Source organism: Lynx rufus, unplaced genomic scaffold, assembly GCF_022079265.1.
Source record: "Lynx rufus isolate CCGP_SWC_20201006 ecotype Redwood Valley unplaced genomic scaffold, mLynRuf1.p SCAF_21, whole genome shotgun sequence".
NCBI lineage: Eukaryota > Metazoa > Chordata > Mammalia > Carnivora > Felidae > Lynx > Lynx rufus.
Window position 1 is genome coordinate 1,024,173 of NW_025814836.1, and position 23,995 is coordinate 1,048,167.

General features: G+C 41.1%; 1 protein-coding gene across 1 annotated transcript in view; it reads left to right on the top strand.

Moving 5' to 3' along the window:
* Positions 1-23,995, top strand: part of OCA2 (OCA2 melanosomal transmembrane protein) — a 424,483-nt gene that overhangs the window by 75,618 nt on the left and 324,870 nt on the right. Inside the window, exons 5-8 of the mRNA XM_047086660.1 lie at positions 76-148; positions 8,531-8,691; positions 10,854-10,936; positions 12,204-12,357. Of these exons, the coding sequence (XP_046942616.1) occupies positions 76-148; positions 8,531-8,691; positions 10,854-10,936; positions 12,204-12,357 (471 nt within the window). The remainder of the gene's footprint in view (positions 1-75; positions 149-8,530; positions 8,692-10,853; positions 10,937-12,203; positions 12,358-23,995) is intronic.

Genomic DNA, 23,995 nt, shown 5'->3' on the forward strand with positions numbered 1-23,995 from the left:
AATTTTATCAAAATTATTTAAATCCTATTGTTTTTCTGATATAAATCTATCATTAAATGTTTCTGATTGTTACAGATTTTATTCAGCCTGTATCCAGATCAAGGAAAGTTCTGGCAGTTGTTGGCTGTGTCACCCCTGCAAAGCTACTGTATCCAGTCTGTAGACTGCAAAGGATAGTTGTCCATGGTTGAGATTCACAGAGACACCAGAGAACTATTACAACTGTTACTGAAGGTCACAGCATAGGTGATCACTGTTCCTCTCATGAGTATTGTGTTCCTCTAGGACATTAAAAAATTTCTTTTAAAGTTCACTTATTTATTTTTGAGAGAGAGCACACATAAACTGGGGAGAGGCAAAGAGAGAGGGACAGGGAGAATCAGAAGCAGGCTCTGTGCACTGTCAGCATGGAGCCTGCTGTGGGGCTCGATCTCATGAACTGTGAGACCATGACCGGAGCCGAAATCAAGAGTCTGCTGCTTAACTGACCGAGCCACCCAGGCACCCCTTACTGCAGGACATGTGATGAAACATGAGGCCAGAACAGAAGACAAGAGAAGCACTAATGAGACTGTGATGGATAGCTGGTGGTGAGGTTCCTCCTGGGGTGATGATGATAGCCAACTGGCACATTCCAGTTAGGGCCTGGCTCCCCTGGGCTCTTGGATACTCTGATTTGTACCCCTACCCATTTCCTTTTGCATTTCAGCTTAGGTGGTTTCTAATGACCTATATTTTTCTTTTCTTTTTTCTTTTCTTTTCTTTTCTTTTCTTTTCTTTTCTTTTCTTTTCTTTTCTCTTCTTTCCTCTTCTTTTCTTTTCTCTTCTTTTCTTTCTTTTCTTTTTTATTTTTTTAGAGAGAGTGTGTGAGCAGGGGAGGGGTGGAGGGAGAGAGATAATCTTAAGCAAGCTCCACACTCAGCATGGAGCCCCATGCAGGGCTCGATCTCATGACTGTGAGATCATGATCTGAGCTGAAATCAGGAGTCAGACTCAACTGACTGAGCCACACAGGTGCCCCTCTACTGGCCTTTCTTTAAATTCATTGGTTCTTTTCTTTGGCTGTGTCATCTGGGCTTGATGACTGCTTGGTTTCTTCAAATCAAGTTCTCTTATGTCTTTTTGTAGGCCTCATAGTTTGTCAATAAAAGCCAGATGTGTTGTATAGGATAATAGATATTGAGTGTGTTAGTCAACTTGGACTGCCCTAACAAAATACCACAGCCTGGGGGTAACAGACATTTATCATTCACAGTTCTGGAGGCTGGACGTCCAAAGTCAAGGTGCTGACCAATTTGATTTCTGGTGAGGGCTCTCTTTCTGGCTGGCAGATGGCTGCCTTCCTCCTATGTCCTACAGGGCCTTTCCTCAGTGTGTGTGTGTGTGTGTGTGTGTGTGTGTGTGTGTGTGTGTATGTGCATGTGTATGTGGAGAGAAAGAGCATTCTCTGGTGGTTGTTCTTATAAGGACACAATCCTTTCATATCAGGGCCCCACTGTATGACTTCATTGAACCTCAGTTACTTCCTTAGAGGCCCCATCTCTAGACATAGCCACACTGGGGGTCAAGGCTTCAACATATGAATTTGGCAGGGGGACATAGCATTCAATCCATAACACTGTGGGCTTTAGCTGGGGTTCTGTGTAAATCTAGTCAGAGTTCGGCTATGTTGCAGTGTGTGGTTGCCATGGTAACCTCTAATATCCCAGACACTTGGAATTGCTTGGCTTCTCTCCAGCTGTCTGCTAGGCTGTGCACTGTTCCTACTCCTCTGCGAGGGGTAGAGTTACTTTCCCCTCTTTCCTGCCACTACTGGCTGCTGGGGTTACATTGTGCCCTTAGGCTACCAGATTTGATGTGCTTCCCCAGGAAATTAAGGTTTCTCCACCAGTCTTCTCAATCTGTCCATATCTTCCCTGTGAGCACCTGCTAGGGTCCCTGGAGCAAAACCGTACAAGAAGATGCTAACACCCCTATTTTGTGGCTCCCAGGGCCTCCCAAGTCTCACGCTAGCCCACACTTGACCTTGAGCTGTTTAAAAATTTTCTGACTTAATCTTGCCTGCTTCTGTATGTGGTGGTAGCACCTGTCTCAGGGAAGCAATGCTTGGCCCTGTTCCTCCCTGCATTCACCTGCCTTACTCTAGATTTCAAGTTAGGTGCTGTGATGCAGCCTCATTCTTGATAGAATAAGCCATTAACTTAACATTTGTTCCCTGTTTTCTGGTTGTGAGAGTGGGATTGGTGTGTTTCTAGCTCTTTATGTATCCCAAATGAAACTGGAAGTCCAGAGCCCACACCCTCTCTTAGAATGGACATTGGGATTAGGATATTGAAGCATGAAATCCCCTAAAGTTCCCAGTCCTGCTTAGAGCAGTAGGGTTAGTCGTAGGTCCTGAGGAAGGGACATCTTGGAAAGCAAACAAAGGAGGAGAAGAGGGCAAGGAGGAGAAAGGAGTGGGGAGGAAGAGGAAGCAGGTGGAGGAGGAGGGTGGTGGAGGAGGAGGGAGAAGAGGAGGCAGATGTGTCCATTTCAAGTATTTATGATAATTACCTTTTATTTTCTGATTATTGCCTTTTAAAAGGAATTAAATCATGCATAGAGCTACATGGAAAGATTTTTTTTCTCTAGTATCTTCAATTGATAAGCTGGGTGCACTGAAATTTTAGGAAATTGGATAATTTTCCTTGCAGTCACCAAAAGCTATCACATATTATTGTTTCTTCTAGTTCTTCTGGGGAGTTCCCCAGAATATCCTCTCACTCAGCTGAGCCAATCTTCACCCACAGGGTATCAGCAACATTCCAGAAAGACCTGGCACTTAAGGCCTTCAGGTGGGCTCATGAGATGGCTCTGGTGAGCAGTGCATGGTGCATCCCTGCCCTTTAATAAATGAGAGCACTCATCTGTACCTGCTCTCAGGACAGGGTAGCTCTGTTGTCCATCTAAGGGCTTGCTAAAGTCTTGATGTTTGCTTCACCACTTTAAAAATGTGTCTGAGTTTTAGGTAAAGATATATATCCCTGTGAGAGAATTGGAAAGCTCTGTGATTTTTATGAGCTTTGTTTTTCATTCATATGTCTTACCTCTATATCATCTCCATTAACCAAAACTAAGATATCCTTCTGCTTTCCTCAGCTCCTCCTGGAGGCTTCTCAAAGAAAGGTGTGGAGGCCTGGCTTCATGATGTCCCTATAAAATAGATGCTGCCTTCCCTTCATGGGACTTCACTGTAGGTGATCATAACCTGCTGCCCAGGCTGACCCAAGAGCTTGGAGTGAAGGGCTGGATACTGTCCAGAAACAGTCTTCAGTGAGAACCAGATAGGGAGAGGGAAATATTTTGGAGAATCTGGGTTATTACTGTACTGTGGCAACTCCTGTATGAACCTTAGCAGTTAGTAGAAATCATAAGTAAGCATAAGTAAGGATATAACAGGATAAAATCAGATAATAACAAATAAGAGTCCTCTATTCATCCCACCAAGAAATGTACCTTGTCACTTTTATTCTACAGCATTGTGCACAGTCTTCCTTCCAAAGCAGCCCAAGTACACTAGGCCTTTCCTGGGACTTGAATGAGCCTAGGCCCATCCTGGTGGCTGGCAGGCAAAAATGGTTTCTCCTGGCAGCAAGGGCAACTGGGGAGGTCTCTCTCCTGTTTTCTGAGCAGCGTGTATATTTGGGTGAAGACAGAAGAGAAGTGGAAGGGATAGAGAGAGCTGTGTGAGATGGTAGGGATGCTGCATAGTGGCTCTTATATGTTTAGTGACATTTGTGAAGGATGGCAAGTCAGACTTTATTCAGAAACCTAGTGATAGTTGTAGAGACCACTGCAGTGTGGGAGAGGGATTGAACTTGAAAACTGGGACTTTAAAACTAAGGAACAGGGTGGGGGGCAGTGGATGAAAAACTACCAAGAGGAAGCATCAGGGGTGAGAGGAGACTCTGGCCAAGCTGACCTCACTGGATTCTTGCTGTAGGCCGGCCAGAGTGATCAGACATCAATTAAGGATGGTGGGGCATGAGGAACCTGATCAGATATTGAGTGTGATCAGATATGGGGAATGCAGATTCTGACTAAATTAACCTACCAGGATTCTTGCTAAAACTGGACAATGCAGAGATAAACACAGAACCCCCAAAGTCATGGCTTAGTCTTAGAGAAGAGAGTTCAAAGGTGCATGACTAAAGTTTGGTCAAGAAGAGACTCACTCCGTCAATCATTAACCCTAATTAAGGCTGATTTAAGCTTCTTGTGGGTTCCTCAGAAAACATAATAGATTTCCCATATGTTTCTGGAAGCTCACAGACCTTCTTCAAGGACCCTAGGCTGAGAACTTCCTGAGGGGGGTTGTGAAAGGAGAGATCAGAGGTCATAGGTCTCCCTCAAATGTCCCCAGAGAGCCAACTGCTGATGGTATCTACAAAAGGTGGGGGCAGACTGGGGAAAAGCTAGCTTGTGCACCAGAGTTTGGACCTTTGAAGGTGATTCTCAGCAAAGGGGTGTTATTGTGCAGGTCTGAGGCAGGCAGTGATTCTGGCCTGGTTTTGAAAGTCAGTAGTGGTGTTCTCATTGTTGTTCTCATTAGTGAAGAACCCCATTGTTCTTCCTTGTTGACTTCTGGCCAGACCCCTGGATGGACCGAGCTGAGTAAGAGGCCTGGATGACAGACACTAGGGGTGTATGTTTTAGTGGGAAGTGATCTTGGAGAAAGCTCCCGTATGCATTAACTGGAGAATAACAAAGCTACCTTTTCTCCTATGAGGTTTTCTTTGTAACAATCAGGCTTTGTCACCTCAGTAATTGTAGGGGTTATTTTAGAAGCTTTGTGAAACAGGAAATGACTGTGATTGCAGGCACCTGAGGTTCTTTTTCCCTGAGTTGTTCCCTGTGCTTATTATGGGGGAGACATGTTCAAGGCTCCCAGGTCATTAGGTGAGTAATGGTCAGCAAGCCAGGTTAAATATAAGCAGCTTAATTAGGCTTGTTCACTGGCCTTCCTCCCTTTCTTCTCTCCCTCCTCCCTTCTATTATTTTTCTTTGTTTCTTGACATATGGTCCATTTTCCATCACACCCTTCATAGTAGATCTGGGCTCCCAAAGTACATAAAGGAAACACTATACACATTAAAGGATTTTGTACCCTCCTGTTCTTCCTCTCTTGCATCCTAAGCTCCTTATACTACCTCATAATTATGTTCTCCAATATGGTAACCACTAGCCACTAGCCACTAGTGGCTCTTTAAATTTAAATTTATGTTAATGGAGTAAATAACATTAAAGTTTCACTACCTCATTCACACCAGCCATATTTCAAATGCATAATAGTCAAATGTGATTTGTGGCTACCATATCAGGCAGCATAGATATAAAACATTCCTATCACCACATAGAATTTGATGGGTCAGTACCAGTCTAGAAATTAAGGGCAATCATTCATCCATTTGGTCCCAAACACTGGAGAAAATACATTGGCACTAGATAGATTTATTTTTATTGAATTGATCAATCTTAAAAGTTTCGTACTTTATCAAATGACATTGCTCCCATTTTTATCATGAAGATGGGTCCAAAAGGTCCCCACTTTCTTACCTCAGTTCAACTAAGCAAAAGTTGTGTCAAAGAAAAATTGCATAAGTTAAACAGTAAGGAAGACTTTATTTAAGACTATTGGCAATGGCGGGGGGTGGGTGGGGAGATTGAACTCAACTGCAAATACAACAGGGGAAGCTAGGAATCTACAGTAGGATGAGGGTGAGGATGGAAAATTACCAAGGGGAACTTGGTTGTGTATGAGGAGAGAAGGGATTCTCAATAAACTGGGCTCACCAGGCCAAAGTTGAGGACTAATCAAGAAGAGGACTCAGAGGAGCCCGACTCAAGTTTGGTCAAGGAGGAAGTCCTGGCCAGTGTTAATGAGCCTGGCATTTGATAGGCACTGTAGCAAACTTAAGGGTAAATCCAAGGGGACTCTACAGTTTAGGCAGAAATGAAGGCCTCTCTTCAGGCTGTTGTGGATTTGTTCCATGTCCAGCAGCAGCACATTGCCTGTTGTTCAGAAGTGTTTTATGTGTCTTTCTCCCCACCATACATACATCTCTAGGACAGTTGCCCACACTTGGGCAACCAGTGCAGAGTCAATGGTCACACTCAGAGGACAACAGGAAGATGCTTAACCAGGAACTCAGTGGCGGGAGGTCTAGGGGGCTCACAGAGTAGGAAGAAGGTTCATGGAAGACATGTCAAGTTAGGTCATGAAAAATGGCTTTGATTTGGGTAATGGGAAAGGCAGGAGACTTCTTTGATGCAGTCAGAGGAAGGATGCAATTTCTCTCTGACTTCTCTATTGCCCGCCCCCAGCAGGGACTCTGGTCTATGTTTGGAGGACTTCAAGGATGATGCTGTAAACAAATATTTATTGGTAAAATAAGTATTTTGGGGGGCATCTAATGTGGTGAGAACTAAATTAGTCTCCAGAGAAGTAGAGAAATGAATAAGATGCAGATACTTTTCTTGAGGAGCGAGACCAGTTGGGAAGAAAAATCTTAAACAAACTGCAATATGGCATGAGTCAAATCTACAGAGGATCCACTGGAGTCGTAGATGACAAGCAAAGATTTTAAGAGAGGAGTGGAGAGCTTGAGTGAGATCTCAAAAGATGGCAGAAGTTCTTCATACTTGGAGAAGGCATTTGAAGCAAAGGCAGGGTAATATGTGTTAGGAGAATGGCAGATAGTTCAATATGTCTGCAAGTCAAGGATCAAAGCTGCCTGCAGGGATGAGGCTTGATTAGAGGCTCCTGTTTTCTGTGATCTGGAAGTCACAGATGACGCCAGAGCATCTCAGTGGGCTTTGAATCCTAAGTACATGGTGGGCATGTAGAAAGACAGAGGAAAGGAAGGGTGGAAGTAAATGTGGTCCTGTGTCTATGTGGTTTTGTGTGCGCTCCATGTGATTAGTTAATCACAGGGTGATTTGTTATATGGTTGTCTCCTCAAGAGGTCATGAGATGCCCCTTAACCCCCAGGTTTTTAGTCATTTATTTCTTGGTATGCAATAGATGCTCCACAAACATTCCTTAAATCTGAGGGAGAAGCCACTGCTTTTCCAATGTTAGCCTCTAGGTGGTGCTGTTCCATCTCCTGGGTTTCTGCAAGGTCTCTAGAATCCTTTCTGAACTAAAATATTTCTCCCCACCCTGTATCTTGTGTTTGATCAGGGGAAAGACGAGGACAGGAGTAATTTTGGCGTGGCAGAAGCAGCAGTGTCTCTTTGGGCCTTTTGTTGGTACATCCTGCCTCATGTGTGACTTCTGTTTCTATTTGTCCTTGATGGAACCCAAGTAGGAGCATAGGTATGTGGAGAGGCTTTCCAGCCAAGTGCTGGGGACAGCTGCACATTCTGGGCTGTCTTATAGACAACAGTGCTGATAAAGCGCTTTCTTTACCAGGATGTGTTTGTATAATAATTTTTTTAAACTAGTATATTTTGCTGGAGGAAATGGATAATGAAAAAGGATTAACCATTCACTGGCACTCAACACTCAATGCAAATCCTGTATACACTGTGGCAACAGTGAAGTTCTACCTTTTCCCTAAGTCTCTTCCATAAACCACCTGTTTCTTTTAGGGTTTCTGAATCTTCCTACAACTAGTGAGCTGCTGCTAAGACTTTTGAGGCCTTATACAAAACATAGATTATTTTGAGATTCATTTTTCCACCTACAACAATTTTCTCTTCTGGATGAAAGTGACTGGGCCAGCCTCTTTGTAAAATCCATGTCATGTCCCCCAGGACCTTGCAGCAGAGGCAAGAGTTGGCCCAGAACAGAGAGGGAAGGGCTGAGTCGCACAGACCCCTATGTTTGTGCAACACCCAAATGCAGGATGTAAGTGCTAAGGGGCGAGCCTGCAGTGGGGAGTAAGTACCATGGGAATTATATTTTGTGTGGGGAAAAAGCCTCTTTTCCTGATAATTCTTCCCTGATCAAGACCCCTTAACACACTTTGAGGGAATTTCTCCCCTCTCACTTATTTAGCTGACTTCAGAATTCTTATTTTAAGTTCTCTTTGTGATTTCTCATTGTACAAATAGAGACCTGGCACCTGAGGATTTGGGCATGGATGTTGATCTGTGTATCTGTTCAGTCATGCAGCCATCCTGTCTACTAGCTAACCATGGGTCCAGGAACTTGGGCAGGAGTTTTATGCTGGCTGCAAAAGCAGAAGCAGAGATAAGGGTAGAATGGGGAGACACCACCACTTAGAGGTTAAACCAGAAGACCTGAAACATACACAATCAGAAATGCAATTTCTGCAGGGCAAAACACAATGTAAAGCCAATGTGTATGTCAGGAGTGAGGTGCTGAGGAGATAAGGAGTGGTCAATGGCTGCAGTACAGTTGGAGGAAACATCCTGGATATGCATTTCTGTGTGCACCTTCTGAGGAGGGTACTCACTGAGTGGGTGGTGGGGGCACTTTAGGCCTCTCTTCCATGCTTTGTGGTTCACCTTGACTTTGCCTCAGCTTCAAACCTCACCAGCCATGTGGACTCCACACTGCTCCAGGTGGACCTGGAAGGGGCCCTGGTGGCCAGTGGCCCAAGTCATACTGGAAGAGAAGAACATGTTGTGGTGGAGGTGACCCAGGCCGATGTTCCAGGCTCCAGGCGGCGGCGGCCACAGCAGGTTACACTTATACTTTACTTAAAAGGAATTGAAAAAACTCACTTCATCTCTTCATAAATTGATTTCCTTTTGAGTGGATTTGATGGGAAGCCATAAGACAATGACACCATTCTTTTTTTTGTAATTTTATTTTTTATTTTTTAAAATTTACATCCAAATTAGTTGGCATATAGTGAAACAATGATTTCAGGAGTAGATTCCTTAATGCCCCTTACCCATTTAGCCCATCCCCCCTCCCACAACCCCTCCAGTAACCCTCAGTTTGTTCTCCATACTTATGAGCTTCTTCTGTTTTGTCCCCCTCCCTGTTTTTATATTATTTTTGTTTCCCTTCCCTTATGTTCATCTGTTTTGTTTCTTAAAGTCCTCATATGAGTGAAGTCATATGATTTTTGTCTTTCTCTGACTAATTTCACTTAGCATAATAGTCTCCAGTTCCATCCACATAGTTGCAAATGGCAAGATTTCATTCTTTTTGATGACACCATTCTTAGGCAAGCCCTGTCTTTTGCTTTGTCTTTGCAATTATTTTTTCTCCTTTTGTCTAAGATAATTATAAAACTCTTGCAATTTCAGTAAAATCAGGCTTGTGAGTTTTTATTCAGATGATTTTATTGAACAATTCAGGGAAATATATATTTGAACATAGTTTTCTGTTGTTAAATCACAATTAAACTTGGGCCTTACCTCATGGTATAGAAGATACACCACAGTTCCTTTGGGTTTGTGGACACTTAACCAAATAGTTAAGACTTGCATAATTTCCTAAACCTTCTGCTTCTAAAGCAATAGGCTCTTGTACTTAGTGTCTCCTAGACCATCTTTAGCTCCCATACTTTGAAGGCAAGGAAGGTCAGCAGTGGTGTTGTCACCATGGCCCAGAGCCCAGACAAGGCCTGGCCCCTCTCTGGGCATCCTGACCTATATCCCAAGTCCTGATAACTCCCTGGGATTATTATGGTGACTTGTGTATGAAGTTCATGGGTTTTTCCTATTATAATCCAGAGAAGGAAACCCTGCTGTTGCACAATGCTGTGTCATCCAAAACAGAGTGTCTGATGGGTTACTGCACCCTCTTATTTTCCTGCCATGCAGAGCAGGGTCCACAGAGCAAAGGCATCATTATTAATTAAGCTGCAGTTTCATGGGTGATGGTCTATGCAGCACCAGTGTTCTAAAAGTGTTGCCTTGGTCGTGGTCTTAGGACGTAAACTTGGCTTCCTTGTGTGCAATGCACAGCCTGATGGCAACGGCTTCTCAGTAAAGACAAGGTGGGCACACATCTGTCTGCTCTGTCTGTGAGTCTTGTGTGGAAGAAGATGTGACCCTTTGCAGCCTGCTGACATAACTGCCTGCCCATGGGGCTGTACTGAGCTTCTCTGCTCCAGTGCCAGCACAAAAATCCAGCTCAGAAACATGAGGAACACAAAAGTCCTTTACTACTAGGCTTTTTCTGATATACTCTTTCCAAATATTGAAGTGTTTTAAGAGAACATATGAACTCTCATTCATGCTTTGACTAATTTCAGAGTTCCTATTTTCATTTACTTCATGATTTTTGGGCAGCAAGACTCCCGTCCTCCCATTGAAGTTTCCCTGGCCCCTCAGCTGCCCCAGCCAGCCCCCACTCTCTGCTCATATCTGGCTCCCCTCAGCTGGTTCCTCCACTACCCTGCTTGGGACAGGAAGATGTGGGGTGGATTTGCCCACAGCAAAGGAGCTTCATCCTTGGATCCTGCCTCTCATGTGCTCCTGTGACATGGGTGTGGAGACTTGTCTCTAGTTTGCAAGCAGGAGGCAGTTGTAAGTAAGCATTTTCATGAGTTGCCTCAGAGGGCTCAGAAGATTCCAAGTCTCCCATAAAGTGCAGTGATTTATTTTGCTCATAATAAATCATTTTGACATCTATACCTTTGTATCTTTTATACTAATTCTATTTGTGTACTTTTGTATTCTTTTTTCTTAAAGCCCTTCATAATGTAGAAATTTCCAGTTCCATACAACTTGGATATGCTCTAGTGTCAGGGATTTGGGAGTTGTGTAAAAAGTCCTTGCTGTTCCTCTTTTTCTCCTTATTATAAACAAACACGTACACTGAATAACACTGAATCCCAGGTGATGGTTCAAAGCCTTACTGTGATATTACATTTCAACTTTTACAGGTCACTCAGAATTGGACTGTATTTTTAAATCCGAGAAGAAGTGAGCGCTTGGTGGTGAGCAGGACCTTTGAGATACTGAGCAGGTGGGTCTCAGGTGATCAAAGATCTTGAGGGAAGGTCTTCTGAGACATGCTCACTTAAAAAGTTTGACCTATGAGACTCAAATTTTTGGCACGAATAGCCAGATCAATTATATGACTTGGATGGGATGCTCTAACTGGGGAGACTGTGAACATGAGGGATGTAGGAGGGCATCATAACCACAAGTGTCAGGAAATAAGGATTGATTTCAGGGTCCATTTTGAAGCAAATGACATTTTATAGTTGATTTTATAGTCATTAATATTATGAAGCTCTACAATGGAGAATTCCAGGAAATTTTCGGATTCTCTTTTTCTTTAATGCCACTCCATATTATGTCTGTAGGAGTTTGCTAGTCCTGTCATAACAAATACCACAGACTGCTTAAATTAAAAAGTAGAAATTTATTTCCTCAAGGGTTCAGCAGAGTTTGTCTTTTCAGAGGCCCCTCTCCTTGGTTTGACAATGCCTTCTACTTCCTGTGTTTTCACATGGTCTTTTCTGTGTTTGTGTCTGTCCCTATCCCTTCTTATAAGGATACCAGTCATACTGGATTAGGGACCACACTAGTGACCTTATTTTAACTTAATTACTCCTATAGAGACTCCGTCTCCAAATATAGTCATATTATGAAGTATTGAGGGTTAGGGTGTCAACATCTATATTTTGGGAGGACACAGTTTGGCTCACAACAGTTGCTGACCAAACTTTTAGAAAAATGCTTTAGTTTCACCATGCCACATACTGTTAATTATTTGGATGCTTATTATTCCAGGTACTTTCCCCCATCATCTGTGACAACCCATCTATATATTCTCAGGTTACATGTGGCCCTTTTCCAAATCACTGTCATGTGAGAATGGTTGGCTTTGCTATTTGTTAGCAGGTAAAGCAGTAAGTGTGTGATGAAGAGAAAGAGAATTTTAATTTTAAATGGCTAGAACCAATGTGAAAGTTCCTGCTCCTTGTTAATTGTTGGGGTGGCACCTGCCATGAAGCAGATACTGCCAGGTGGAGGCTGAGGGATCTACATTAGATGGATCTGACCACAGGGAGGCTGTGTCTGCATCTCACACTACTCATATATACCCTCAGAGCTCCTTGTCTGTCAGGTCAGGAATTGGGCTAAATCACTCTGAGATTAATTTGGGCTCTCATTATGGCCATAGATAACTTGTGTTGGGAAGGACACCAAGGAAACAAGCACTAATTGTTGACATAGGGTCTGGTTTCCTTTACTAATGGTAATATCTTTGCTTCATTCTACAGAGATACTGTTTCTATCAGCATTCGAGCCTCTGTCCAGCAGACCCAAGCTGTTCCTCTTCTGATGGCTCATCAGTATCTCCGTGCAAGCATAGAAGCACAAGTGATCATTGCTGTGGTCATCCTTGCTGGGGTCTACATGCTGATTATATTTGAGGTAACTTTCATGTCAGCTCTCAGATTTATTTGGGCTCACAAGTAAGTGTCTTTCAACGTGTGGATGTTTTGGATGGGCTAAGTTCTCCTTTTTTTAAGTTTCTTTATTTATTTTGAGAGAGAGAATGAGCAGGGGTGGGGCAGAGTGAGAGGGAGAGAGAGAATCCCAAGCAGCCTCTGTGCTGTTAGCATAGAGAGGGCCTGACATGGGGCTCGATCTCACAAACAATTAGATCATGACCTGAGCTGAAATCAAGGGTCGGATGCTTAACTCACTGATCTACCAGGTGCCCCTCAGTTCTGCTGTTTCTTTTTTTAAGTTTATTTATTTATTTTGAGAGAGAGAGAGAGAGAGAGAGAGCGCACAAGGGGCAGAGAGAGAGAGGGAGAGAGAGAATCCCAAATGGGCTCCACACTGACAGTGTGGAGCCCAACTTGGGGCTTGAACTCACAAACCACGAGATCATGACCTGAGCAGGAAATCAAGAGACACTTAACCGACTGCATCACCCAGGTGCCCCTCACTCAGTTCTGCTTCCTAATCAAACTGCCGTGGCATCTTTCCTAAAAAGGAAGATTCCACCATTCTATGTAGAAAATTGATCTGTACTGGAATATTTGCTGAATGTTGGCAACTGACACATGCAAGATGAGCTGCATCAGGTACCAGCAAAAATTTACCTGAGAAAACTGAATATGTGCATGATTTTCTTACTCTTATTCTGCTGCTCACTTGAAATGTGGCCCTGAAGGGGCAAATGTGGAAACTCTCTGAGATGTACATTAGACTGTCCCCTATTTGTTTCATAGGAATATGAATGTTATAGAGACTTGAGAGACTTTGGGCTATATGGGGGGGAAGGATTATTATCTGTTATGCTTATCAATTCAGTGTATGAGCCTTTTTACAAATGATCTTATGTCTTATAAATTATGTGTTTTTGGGGAGCTAAGCGTGGCCCTACCTTTAATAGCATGAAGCAAAGTGCAGACACTGCCTGGGTGGGCTGGTACATTGTTAATTTAATTGTGAAACCAGACTTACAGCAACACATTGATGAGAATCTTGGCTCCAGTAGGTTGAGCCTGGAAAGTCAGTAGAGAATGTACTTCTAAAGAAGCATTTCTTCTTTAGTGTAGGATAGGTATGAGAAATACCTTGGAGTTGTCAAGAAAATGGCCTGCAGGAGAAATGGCCAGGAAAGTTCCAGAAGTTTGCCTGTGGTTGTCTAGTGTGCCTGGTGAGGAATGTTGGCTCCAGTAAGTTGAGTCCAAATTGTCCAACAAGGTCTACTCATTAGTTGTTATATCTCTTATGTCTTCTTTATTCCAGAGTAGCTCTATTCTCTCCATTATTTTTCTCTTCTTTTTTTTAAACCAATATCATCATGTTTCAGGGTTCCCTTGGTCACCTAAACACTGTGATTTTTCTAGAAGGGCTCACAGACTCACAGGCAGCTCTGCCCTGTCTGGGCTGTGGTTTATTATCATGACCAGCAGTGGAAGAAGCCTCATCAGGAAGTCTGGATGAGTCCAGAAGCAGGGTTCTGAAAGGTCTCCTTTCCCAGAAGGGGCCACATAGAACATGCTCCTTCCTTCAGCAGTGGCATTTATGCCCAGGGCAGCCTGCTTGAGACTCAGAGCTCCAGGGTATTGATGAAGGCTTGTCATGTAGGCTCCCTGAGCCCACCAAAGTCCTAGCCTCCCAGAAAGAAAGCAGGTGTTAACCATAAATCACATTTTATAAAAATAATTTAGACATGCTAGTACAGCAGAATGCAAGTTCTAAGCCTATATAACAACATTATCACTTTCTATCATAAGGAATATTCCAAAAGCCAAGTAACCAGATTCCAGCCAAGGGCCAACCCTAGAGCAGGCTCTTCTAAAGGCTCTTCTAATGATGGCAACCTTAGGCCTTCCAGGTTAGCTCTTTAACTGTACCAACATCTAGTTCAAAAATATTTTTCTGTGGTTCTGTAGAACATCTTGCATCCTGGTTTGGGCTAATAGACCCCTCATGGGATTCTTATTCTATTCCTTTTATTTCCTATGGACTACAATTTATATCTGAAGCCTTCAGGTTTTATTTTGGGGCCCTTTTGCTTCACAGGTGTTCTAGGAGTTTGACTTGCACCAAGGAGAAGTGTAATGTCTAGATGTCCCCCTTGCAGGGATGCTGAGATTGCTTAGTGAGTTTAGGTGGTGGCAGCCTGGCCCAGTGTTTATCAAGTTCCCTGTGACCTTTGCTCCTAATAGTTTTAATATTCACCAGGGACCATTAGCATTTGCAATGAATTTTCTAATTCTGTCATTCTATCTGCATTTATAAATGACACATTCTGTACTGAAGAACTTTCTCCTACCCAATTTCATTAACGTGAAACACACTTAATGCCAGAAACACAAGATAAATTATTTTTCCTTAATTATCAATTTTCATAATAATGATTTGTTGCCTTAGCAACTTCCAGTGGTGTCCACTGAATTTATTTTTTGTCTGTCTCCCATTTACTGAGTATCATTTTGAACTTATGGGTTTAATAAATTCAATGTACTTTAATCAGTTACAGTCATTAGTAATTAAAAAATACAGTTTAATGCCAATTTATTTTTGAGAAGACTTCTTTTTATTCTAGAATTTGACTTTTCTTGTGTATAATTGTACAACCTTTCAAAATTACATAATTATAAATATTTATTAATCTTTCATTAATTAATGGCTGTTATTTTTTTTATATGAAGTTTATTGACAAATTGGTTTCCATACAACACCCAGTGCTCATCCCAAAAGGTGCCCTCCTCAATACCCATCACCCACCCGCCCCTCCCTCCCACCCCCCATCAACCCTCAGTTTGTTCTCAGTTTTTAACAGTCTCTTATGCTTTGGCTCTCTCCCACTCTAACGTCCTTTTTTTTTTTTTTTCCTTCCCCTCCCCCATGGGTTCCTGTTAAGTTTCTCAGGATCCACATAAGAGTGAAACCATATGGTATCTGTCTTTCTCTGTATGGCTTATTTCACTTAGCATCACACTCTCCAGTTCCATCCACGTTGCTACAAAAGGCCATATTTCATTTTTTCTCATTGCCACGTAGTATTCCATTGTGTATATAAACCACAATTTCTTTATCCATTCATCAGTTGATGGACATTTAGGCTCTTTCCATAATTTGGCTATTGTTGAGAGTGCTGCTATAAACATTGGGGTACAAGTGCCCCTATGCATCAGTACTCCTGTATCCCTTGGGTAGATTCCTAGCAGTGCTATTGCTGGGTCATAGGGTAGGTCTATTTTTAATTTTCTGAGGAACCTCCACACTGCTTTCCAGAGCGGCTGCACCAATTTGCATTCCCACCAACAGTGCAAGAGGGTTCCCGTTTCTCCACATCCTCTCCAGCATCTATAGTCTCCTGATTTGTTCATTTTGGCCACTCTGACTGGCGTGAGGTGATACCTGAGTGTGGTTTTGATTTGTATTTCCCTGATAAGGGGCGACGCTGAACATCTTTTCATGTGCCTGTTGGCCATCTGGATGTCTTCTTTAGAGAAGTGTCTATTCATGTTTTCTGCCCATTTCTTCACTGGGTTATTTGTTTTTCGTGTGTGGAGTTTGGTGAGCTCTTTATAGATTTTAGATACTAGTCCTTTGTCCGATATGTCATTTGCAAATATCTTTTCCCATTCCGTTGGTTGCCTTTTAGTTTTGTTGGTTGTTTCCTTTGCTGTGCAGAAGCTTTTTATCTTCATAAGGTCCCAGTAATTCACTTTTGCTTTTAATTCCCTTGCCTTTGGGGATGTGTCGAGTAAGAGATTGCTACGGCTGAGGTCAGAGAGGTCTTTTCCTGCTTTCTCCTCTAAGGTTCTGATGGTTTCCTGTCTCACATTTAGGTCCTTTATCCATTTTGAGTTTATTTTTGTAAATGGTGTGAGAAAGTGGTCTAGTTTCAACCTTCTGCATGTTGCTGTCCAGTTCTCCCAGCACCATTTGTTAAAGAGGCTGTCTTTTTTCCATTGGATGTTCTTTCCTGCTTTGTCAAAGATGAGTTGGCCATATGTTTGTGGGTCTAGTTCTGGGGTTTCTATTCTATTCCATTGGTCTGTGTGTCTGTTTTTGTGCCAATACCATGCTGTCTTGATGATGACAGCTTTGTAGTAGAGGCTGAAGTCTGGGATTGTGATGCCTCCTGCTTTGGTCTTCTTCTTCAAACTTCCTTTGGCTATTCGGGGCCTTTTGTGGTTCCATATGAATTTTAGGATTGCTTGTTCTAGTTTCGAGAAGAATGCTGGTGCAATTTTGATTGGGATTGCATTGAATGTGTAGATAGCTTTGGGTAGTATTGACATTTTGACAATATTTATTTTTCCAATCCATGAGCAGGGAATGTCTTTCCATTTCTTTAAATCTTCTTCAATTACCTTCACAAGCTTTCTATAGTTTTCAGCATACAGATCCTTTACATCTTTGGTTAGATTTATTCCTAGGTATTTTATGCTTCTTGGTGCAATTGTGAATGGGATCAGTTTCTTTATTTGTCTTTCTGTGGCTTCATTGTTAGTGTATAAGAATGCAACTGATTTCTGTACATTGATTTTGTATCCTGCAACTTTGCTGAATTCATGTATCAGTTCTAGCAGACTTTTGGTGGAGTCTATCGGATTTTCCATGTATAATATCATGTCATCTGCAAAAAGCGAAAGCTTGACTTCATCTTTGCCAATTTTGATGCCTTTGATTTCCTTTTGTTGTCTGATTGCTGATGCTAGAACTTCCAGCACTATGTTAAACAACAACGGTGAGAGTGGGCATCCCTGTCGTGTTCCTGATCTCAGGGAAAAAGCTCTCAGTTTTTCCCCGTTGAGGATGATGTTAGCTGTGGGCTTTTCATAAATGGCTTTTATGATCTTTAAGTATGTTCCTTCTATCCCGACTTTCTCAAGGGTTTTTATTAAGAAAGGGTGCTGGATTTTGTCAAAGGCCTTTTCTGCATCGATTGACAGGATCATATGGTTCTTCTCTTTTTTTTTGTTAATGTGATGTATCACGTTGATTGATTTGCGAATGTTGAACCAGCCCTGCATCCCAGGAATGAATCCCACTTGATCATGGTGAATAATTCTTTTTATATGCTGTTGAATTCGATTTGCTAGTATCTTATTGAGGATTTTTGCATCCATATTCATCAGGGATATTGGCCTGTAGTTCTCTTTTTTTACTGGGTCTCTGTCTGGTTTAGGAATCAAAGTAATACTGGCTTCATAGAATGAGTCTGGAAGTTTTCCTTCCCTTTCTATTTCTTGGAATAGCTTGAGAAGGATAGGTATTATCTCTGCTTTAAACGTCTGGGAAGTTAATGGCTGTTATTAATAGCCATTCAGAAAATGCTTTTCCCTCCCTCCCAACAGCCATGTTGAAGTAATAAAAGTCCTGTAAAGAGGCCAATTCAACATGGCTTTTACCCTGGCAGAAACAAAAAGTGAGGAGGTTAGAAGAAACTAGATATATTAGTTCAATGAAAGGCTCATTAAGGGCACCCTTTATAAGTCAGTCAGGTGAACTGCTGCCCCTCAGTATAAGGCCTCACTCCTCTCCTCCTCCATATTATAATATACCAGCCACATTATCTATCAAAAACCTTTTTTGTTATTGTTTTGAAATAATTAAAGATTCACAGGGCATTGCAAAGAAATGTACAGGGAAGTCCAATCTATACTTCCCCAGCTTCCCTCAATATTAATGTGTTATATGACTATGGTTTAATAATATCAAGACCAAGAAATTGACATTGGTACAATCCATAGAGCTTATTCAGATTCAGTGGTTATAGAAGTGGCAGAGAAGTATGGAGTCTCTGAGCTTGTCTTGCCCCTGAAATGCAGCTAGATCAGCATCAAAGCACTTTGAACACCTAAGAAACTGACCTGAGGATTAATGAAAAAATCTGCATAATTTTAGCCACAGAATTTGGCAGGTATATGGTATGGAGAGGTGAATTGGGGGAGAGAAAAGCTGCAGGACCATGGAGGGTAGGGAGCTGTTTTCACAAAGAAAGGACAGAAAGAGAAAGAGAAAAGGGATGATTGCAGCACATTGGGATTGTGCAAGAAAAGCACTCACCCCTGAAAGTACCTGGAAAGGAAGAGAGAGAGAGAAAGAATTAAAACACTTGCAGGGGACTGGACAAGAAATCTGTTCCCCAAAACCCCAAAATTTGAGAGAACAGAGAGGGTTTCAATACCACCAGGATTCTATAAACAATGGAGTGCAGAGTCTGAAGTTCTGGAGCTCAGTGCCTGGGAGTGCTCTGGTGAGGAAGTAGGGTGAATCCCTAGGATCAGGCAGTGTGGTCTGAGGGGTCTGTGTGCCACATGGTGAGAAGCTGTTCTCCTGCTTGGAGTGCAATTTGGTAGAGGACATACAGCCTCCCTGTGGGCAAAAGTCCTCATGGACCCTGGAGAGCAGCCACGTTTGCTGATATTGAGACAAAGATGCCAGAGTGTGGTAAAATCCTGGCACCAGCTGTGTGTTGTTTTTCCATAAACTCTGAGCCTCTCCTGCTGCATGATCACTGGAATGTTTTCTGGAACAAGCTGGCAACCAGCCATTGCTCTGTGAGACCCACCCCCAGAGAATTAGTGTGGGTCTCTGAAGTGTGGAGTTTTGAAACAGCCTCATCTGAGACAAAACTCTGGAGGGAGGCACTACCTGGCAGGTGGACAGCTTAGACATGGACAAGGTAGAGGCAGGGAGTGGATGGAGACCTGAGACAAGGGAGGGGTGCTTGATCATAGGTCAGGGAAGTGCAAAGTTCCTGTGCCAAAGACTAGGGAGCTGGGTGAAGCCATTTTCACCTCTGGCACATACAGGGATCCACCCCAGTAAGCTAATCAGTGCCACCAAGTGGAGAATGGAGCCATTACACCAAGCCCCACACACCTGCACCCTCCAGGCACATCCCCCAGAAGATCAAAACAAATCCTTCCCACCTGCTTAGTCTACAGACTAGTATGCTTCAAAGTTTCAGTTTGAGGGGAAACTGGTTGTAACTTCAGTCAGGTTTCCTTCTGCTTGCTGGTTCATTTATTTGTTCGTTTTCTTTACTTCTGTTTTTGCTTAAATTGTTTTCATTTTTTTCTTTCTTTTCTTTTTATTTCTTGGATACAGAAAGAGCAAATTCTTTTTTATTGTTTTTTGTTTTGTAAATTAAAAATATTCTATTTTATTTTCTTTATTTTATTTTACTCTATTTTATTATTTAAAATTAAAAAATTAAACTTTTCCCCTTCCTTTCTCTTTTTTCTCTATTCTGTCAAGCTTTTTTCAACAAGCAGGTTGAAACACACCTAAGATCTATCTTTCTTTACTTGAATCTTTTTTTGGCTTTGATTTTTTAATTTTAATTTTGTATTTTACTGTTTTTCTTTCTCCAAAATGACAAGACAGAGAAATTCACCCCAAAAGAAAGAACAGAAATAAATAATGGATTTAATCAACACAGATGTGAGTAAAATGTCTGAATAAGAATTTAAAACCACAATTTTAAGAATCCTAGCTAGGGTTGAAAAAGCATAGAAGACACCAGAGAATCCCTTTCTGTGGAGACAAAAGAACTAAAATTTACTTAGGCCAAAATTAAAAATGCTGTATCCAAGATGCAATTTCAAATGGATGCCATGACAGCACGGATGAATGAAGCAGAGCAGAAAATCAGTAATATAGGGGATAAAAATATGGAAAATAATGAAGCAGAAAAAAAAGAGGGAAATAAAGGCAAAAGGTCATGATACAAGACTTAGAGAACTCAGTGACTTATTAAAGATGAATAACATTTGAATCATAGAAGTCCCAGAAAATAGAGAGAGGGAAAGGGGCAGAAGGTTTATGTGAACAAATTATAGCTGAAAACTTTCCTGATCTGGGAAGGACACAGACATCAAAATCCAATAAGCACAGAGAACTCCCATTAGGTTCAACAAAAACTGACCATCACCAAGGTATATCATAGTCAAATTCACAAAATACACAGATAAAGAATTATGAAAGGAGGAAGGGAAAAACTGTCCTTAACCTAAAGGGGAAGACAGGTCAGGTTCACAGCAGACCTGTCCACAGAAACTTGGCAGGCCAGAAAGGAGTGTCAGGATATTTTCAACATGCTGGATTGGAAAAGTATGCAGCCAATAATTCCTTATCCAGCAAAGCTATGATTCAAAATAGAAGGGGGGATAAAGAGTTTCCAGATAAACAAAAACTAAAGGAGCTTGTAACCACTAAATCAGCCCTGAAGGAAATTTTAAGGGGGAACTCTTTGAGTGGAGAAAAACAAAACAAAACAAAACAAAACAAAACAAAACAAGGCAAGACAAAACAAGACCAAAAGCAACAAAGACTAGAAAGGATCAGAGAACATCACCCAGAAACACCACCAACTCTACAGGCCACACTATGGCACTAAATTCATATCTTTCAATAATCACTCTAAATGTAAATGGACTAAATGCTCCAATGAAAAGACATAGGGTGTCAGATGGATAAAAAAATAAGACACATCCATATGCTGCCTACAAGAGACTCATTCTAGACCTAAAGACACCTGAAGATTGAAAGGAGGGCATGGAGAACAATCTTATCATGCTAATGGATGTCAAGGGAAAGCCAAAGTAGCCATACTTATATCAGACAAGCTAGATTTTAAAACAAAGACTGTAACAAGAGATAAAGGGCATTCTATCATAATTAAGGGGTATACCAAGAAGATCTAACAATTGTAAATATTTATGCCCCCAACTTGAAAGAACCCAAATATATAAATCAATTAATCACAAACATAAAGAAATTCATTGATAATAATAACATAATGGTAGGAGACTTTAACACTCCACTTACAACAATGGACAGATTATCTAAGCAGAAAATCAACAAGGAAGCAATGGCTTTGAATGACACACTGGATTGGATGGACCTAACAGATATATTCAGAACATTTCACCCTAAAGCTGTGGAATGCAAATTCCTCTCGGGTGCCTATGGAACATTCTCAAAAACAGATCACATACTGGGTCACAAATCAGCTCTCAACAAGTACAAAAAGATCAAGATTGTACCATGCATATTTTCAGATCACAATGCTATAAAACTTGAAATCAACCATAAGAAAAGATTTGGAAATACAATGAATACTTGGATATTAAAGAGCATCCTACTAAAGAATGAATGGGTTAACCGAGATATTAAACAGGAAATTAAAAAGTACATGGAAGCCAATGAAAATGACAACACGACAGTCCAAAACCTCTGGGATGCAGCAAGAGTGGTCATAAGAGGGAAGTATATATAAATCCAGGCCTTCCTAAAGAAGGAAGACATGTCTCAAATATGCATACTAACCTTACACCTAAAGGATCTGGAAAAAGAACAGCAAATACAACCCCAAACCAGCAGAAGGAAAATAATAAAGATTGGAAGGGAAATCAATGATATCAAAATAAAAAAGCAGTAGAACACATCAACGAAAGTAGGAGCTGGCTTTTTAAAAAAATGTTTATTTTTGAGAGAGAGAGGGAGACAAAGCATGAGCTAGGGAGGGGCAAAGAGAGAGAGGGAGACACAGAATCTGAAGCAGGCTCCAGGCTCTGAGCTGTCAGCGCAAAGCCTTGGGATACTGAGAGTTTTTACCATAATTGGGTATGGAATTTTTGCAGTGTCCTTTTGTGTCAGTTGATTTCCTTCATTAGCTGTTTGATATGGAAGAGTACACTGATTTATTCTAGAATTTTGGACCAGCCTTGCATATCTCGAACAAATCTTTCTTTTCTAATGTATATGTTGGTGTAACTTTTTTTTGTATCACTTTTGCTCTTAGCACTTCTTTTTTTTAAATCTTAATATCTTACAACTTATTTTTTTTTAGTTTTTTTAATATTGAGTTATTTTTCTTTTTTTTATTAAATTCTATTTTTCATTTTTTTAAATTTGCATCCAAATTAGTTAGCATATAGTGCAACAATGATTTCAGGAGTAGATTCCTTAGTGCCCCTTACCCATTTAGCACCTCCCCCCCTCCCACAACCCCTCCAGTAGCCCTGAGTTTGTTGTCCATATTTATGAGTCTCTTCTGTTTTGTCCCACTTCCTGTTTTTATATTATTTTTGTTTCCCTTCCCTTATGTTCATCTGTTTTGTTTCTTTTTTTTTTTTTCGTTTTTTTTTTATTTTTTTATTTTTTATTTTTTTTGTTTTTTTTTTTGTTTTTTTTATTTTTTTTATTTTTTATTTTTTTTTGTTGTTTGTTTTGTTTCTTAAAGTCCTCATATGAGTGAAGTCATATGATTTTTGTCTTTCTCTGACTGACTAATTTTACTTAGCATAATAGCCTCCAGTTCCATCCATGTAGTTGCAAATGGCAAGATTTCGTTCTTTTTGATTGGTGAGTAATACTCCATTGTGTGTGTGTGTGTGTGTGTGTGTGTGTGTGTGTGTGTGTGTGTATATATGTGTGTGTATATATATATATATATATGTGTGTGTATATATATATATATATATGTATATATACATACATACATATATATATGTGTGTATATATATATATATATGTGTGTGTATATATATATATATATATGTATATATACATACATACATATATATATGTGTGTATATATATATATATACCACATTTTCCTTATCCATTCATCCATCGATGGACATTTGGGCTCTTTCCATACTTTAGCTATTGTTGATAGTGCTGCTATAAACATGGGGATGAATGTGTCCCTTCAAAACAGCACACCTGTATCCCTTGAAAAAATACCTAGTAGTGCAATTGCAGGGTCATAGGGTAGTTCAAGTTTTAGGTTTTTGAGGAACCTGCATACTGTTTTCCAGAGTGGCTGCACCAGCTTGCATTCCCACCAGCAATGCGGAAGAGATCCTCTTTCTCCGCATCCTTGCCAACATCTGTTGTTGCCCGAGTTGTTAATGTTAGCCATTCTGACAGGTGTCAGGTGGTATCTCATTGTGGTTTTGATTTGTATTTCCCTGATGATGAGTGATGTTGAACATTTTTTCTGGTGTCGGTTGGCCATCTGGATGTCTTCTTTGGAGAGTGTCTATTCATGTCTTTTGCCCATTTCTTCACAGGGTTCTTTGTTTTTTGGGTGTTGAATTTGATAAGTTCTTTATAGATTTTGGATACTAACCCTTTATCTGATATGTCGTTTGCAAATATCTTCTCCCATTCTGTCAGTTGCTTTGTAGTTTTGCTGATTGTTTCCTTCGCTGTGCAGAAGATTTTTATTTTGATGAGGTCCCAGTAGTTCATTTTTGCTTTTGTTTCCCTTGCCTCCAGAGACGTGTTGAGTAAGAAGTTGCTGTGGCCAAGATCAAAGAGGTTTCTGCCTGCTTTCTTCTCGAGGATTTTGATGGCTTCCTGTCTTACGTTGAGGTCTTTCATCCATTTTGAGTTTATTTTTGTGTCTGGTGTAAGAAAGTGGTCCAGGTTCATTCTTCTGCATGTCACTGTCCAGTTTTCCCAGCACCACCTGCTGAAGAGACGGTTTTTATTCCATTGGATATTCTTTCCTTCTTTTTCAAAGATTAGTTGGTCATACGTTTGTGGGTCCATTTCTGGATTCTCTATT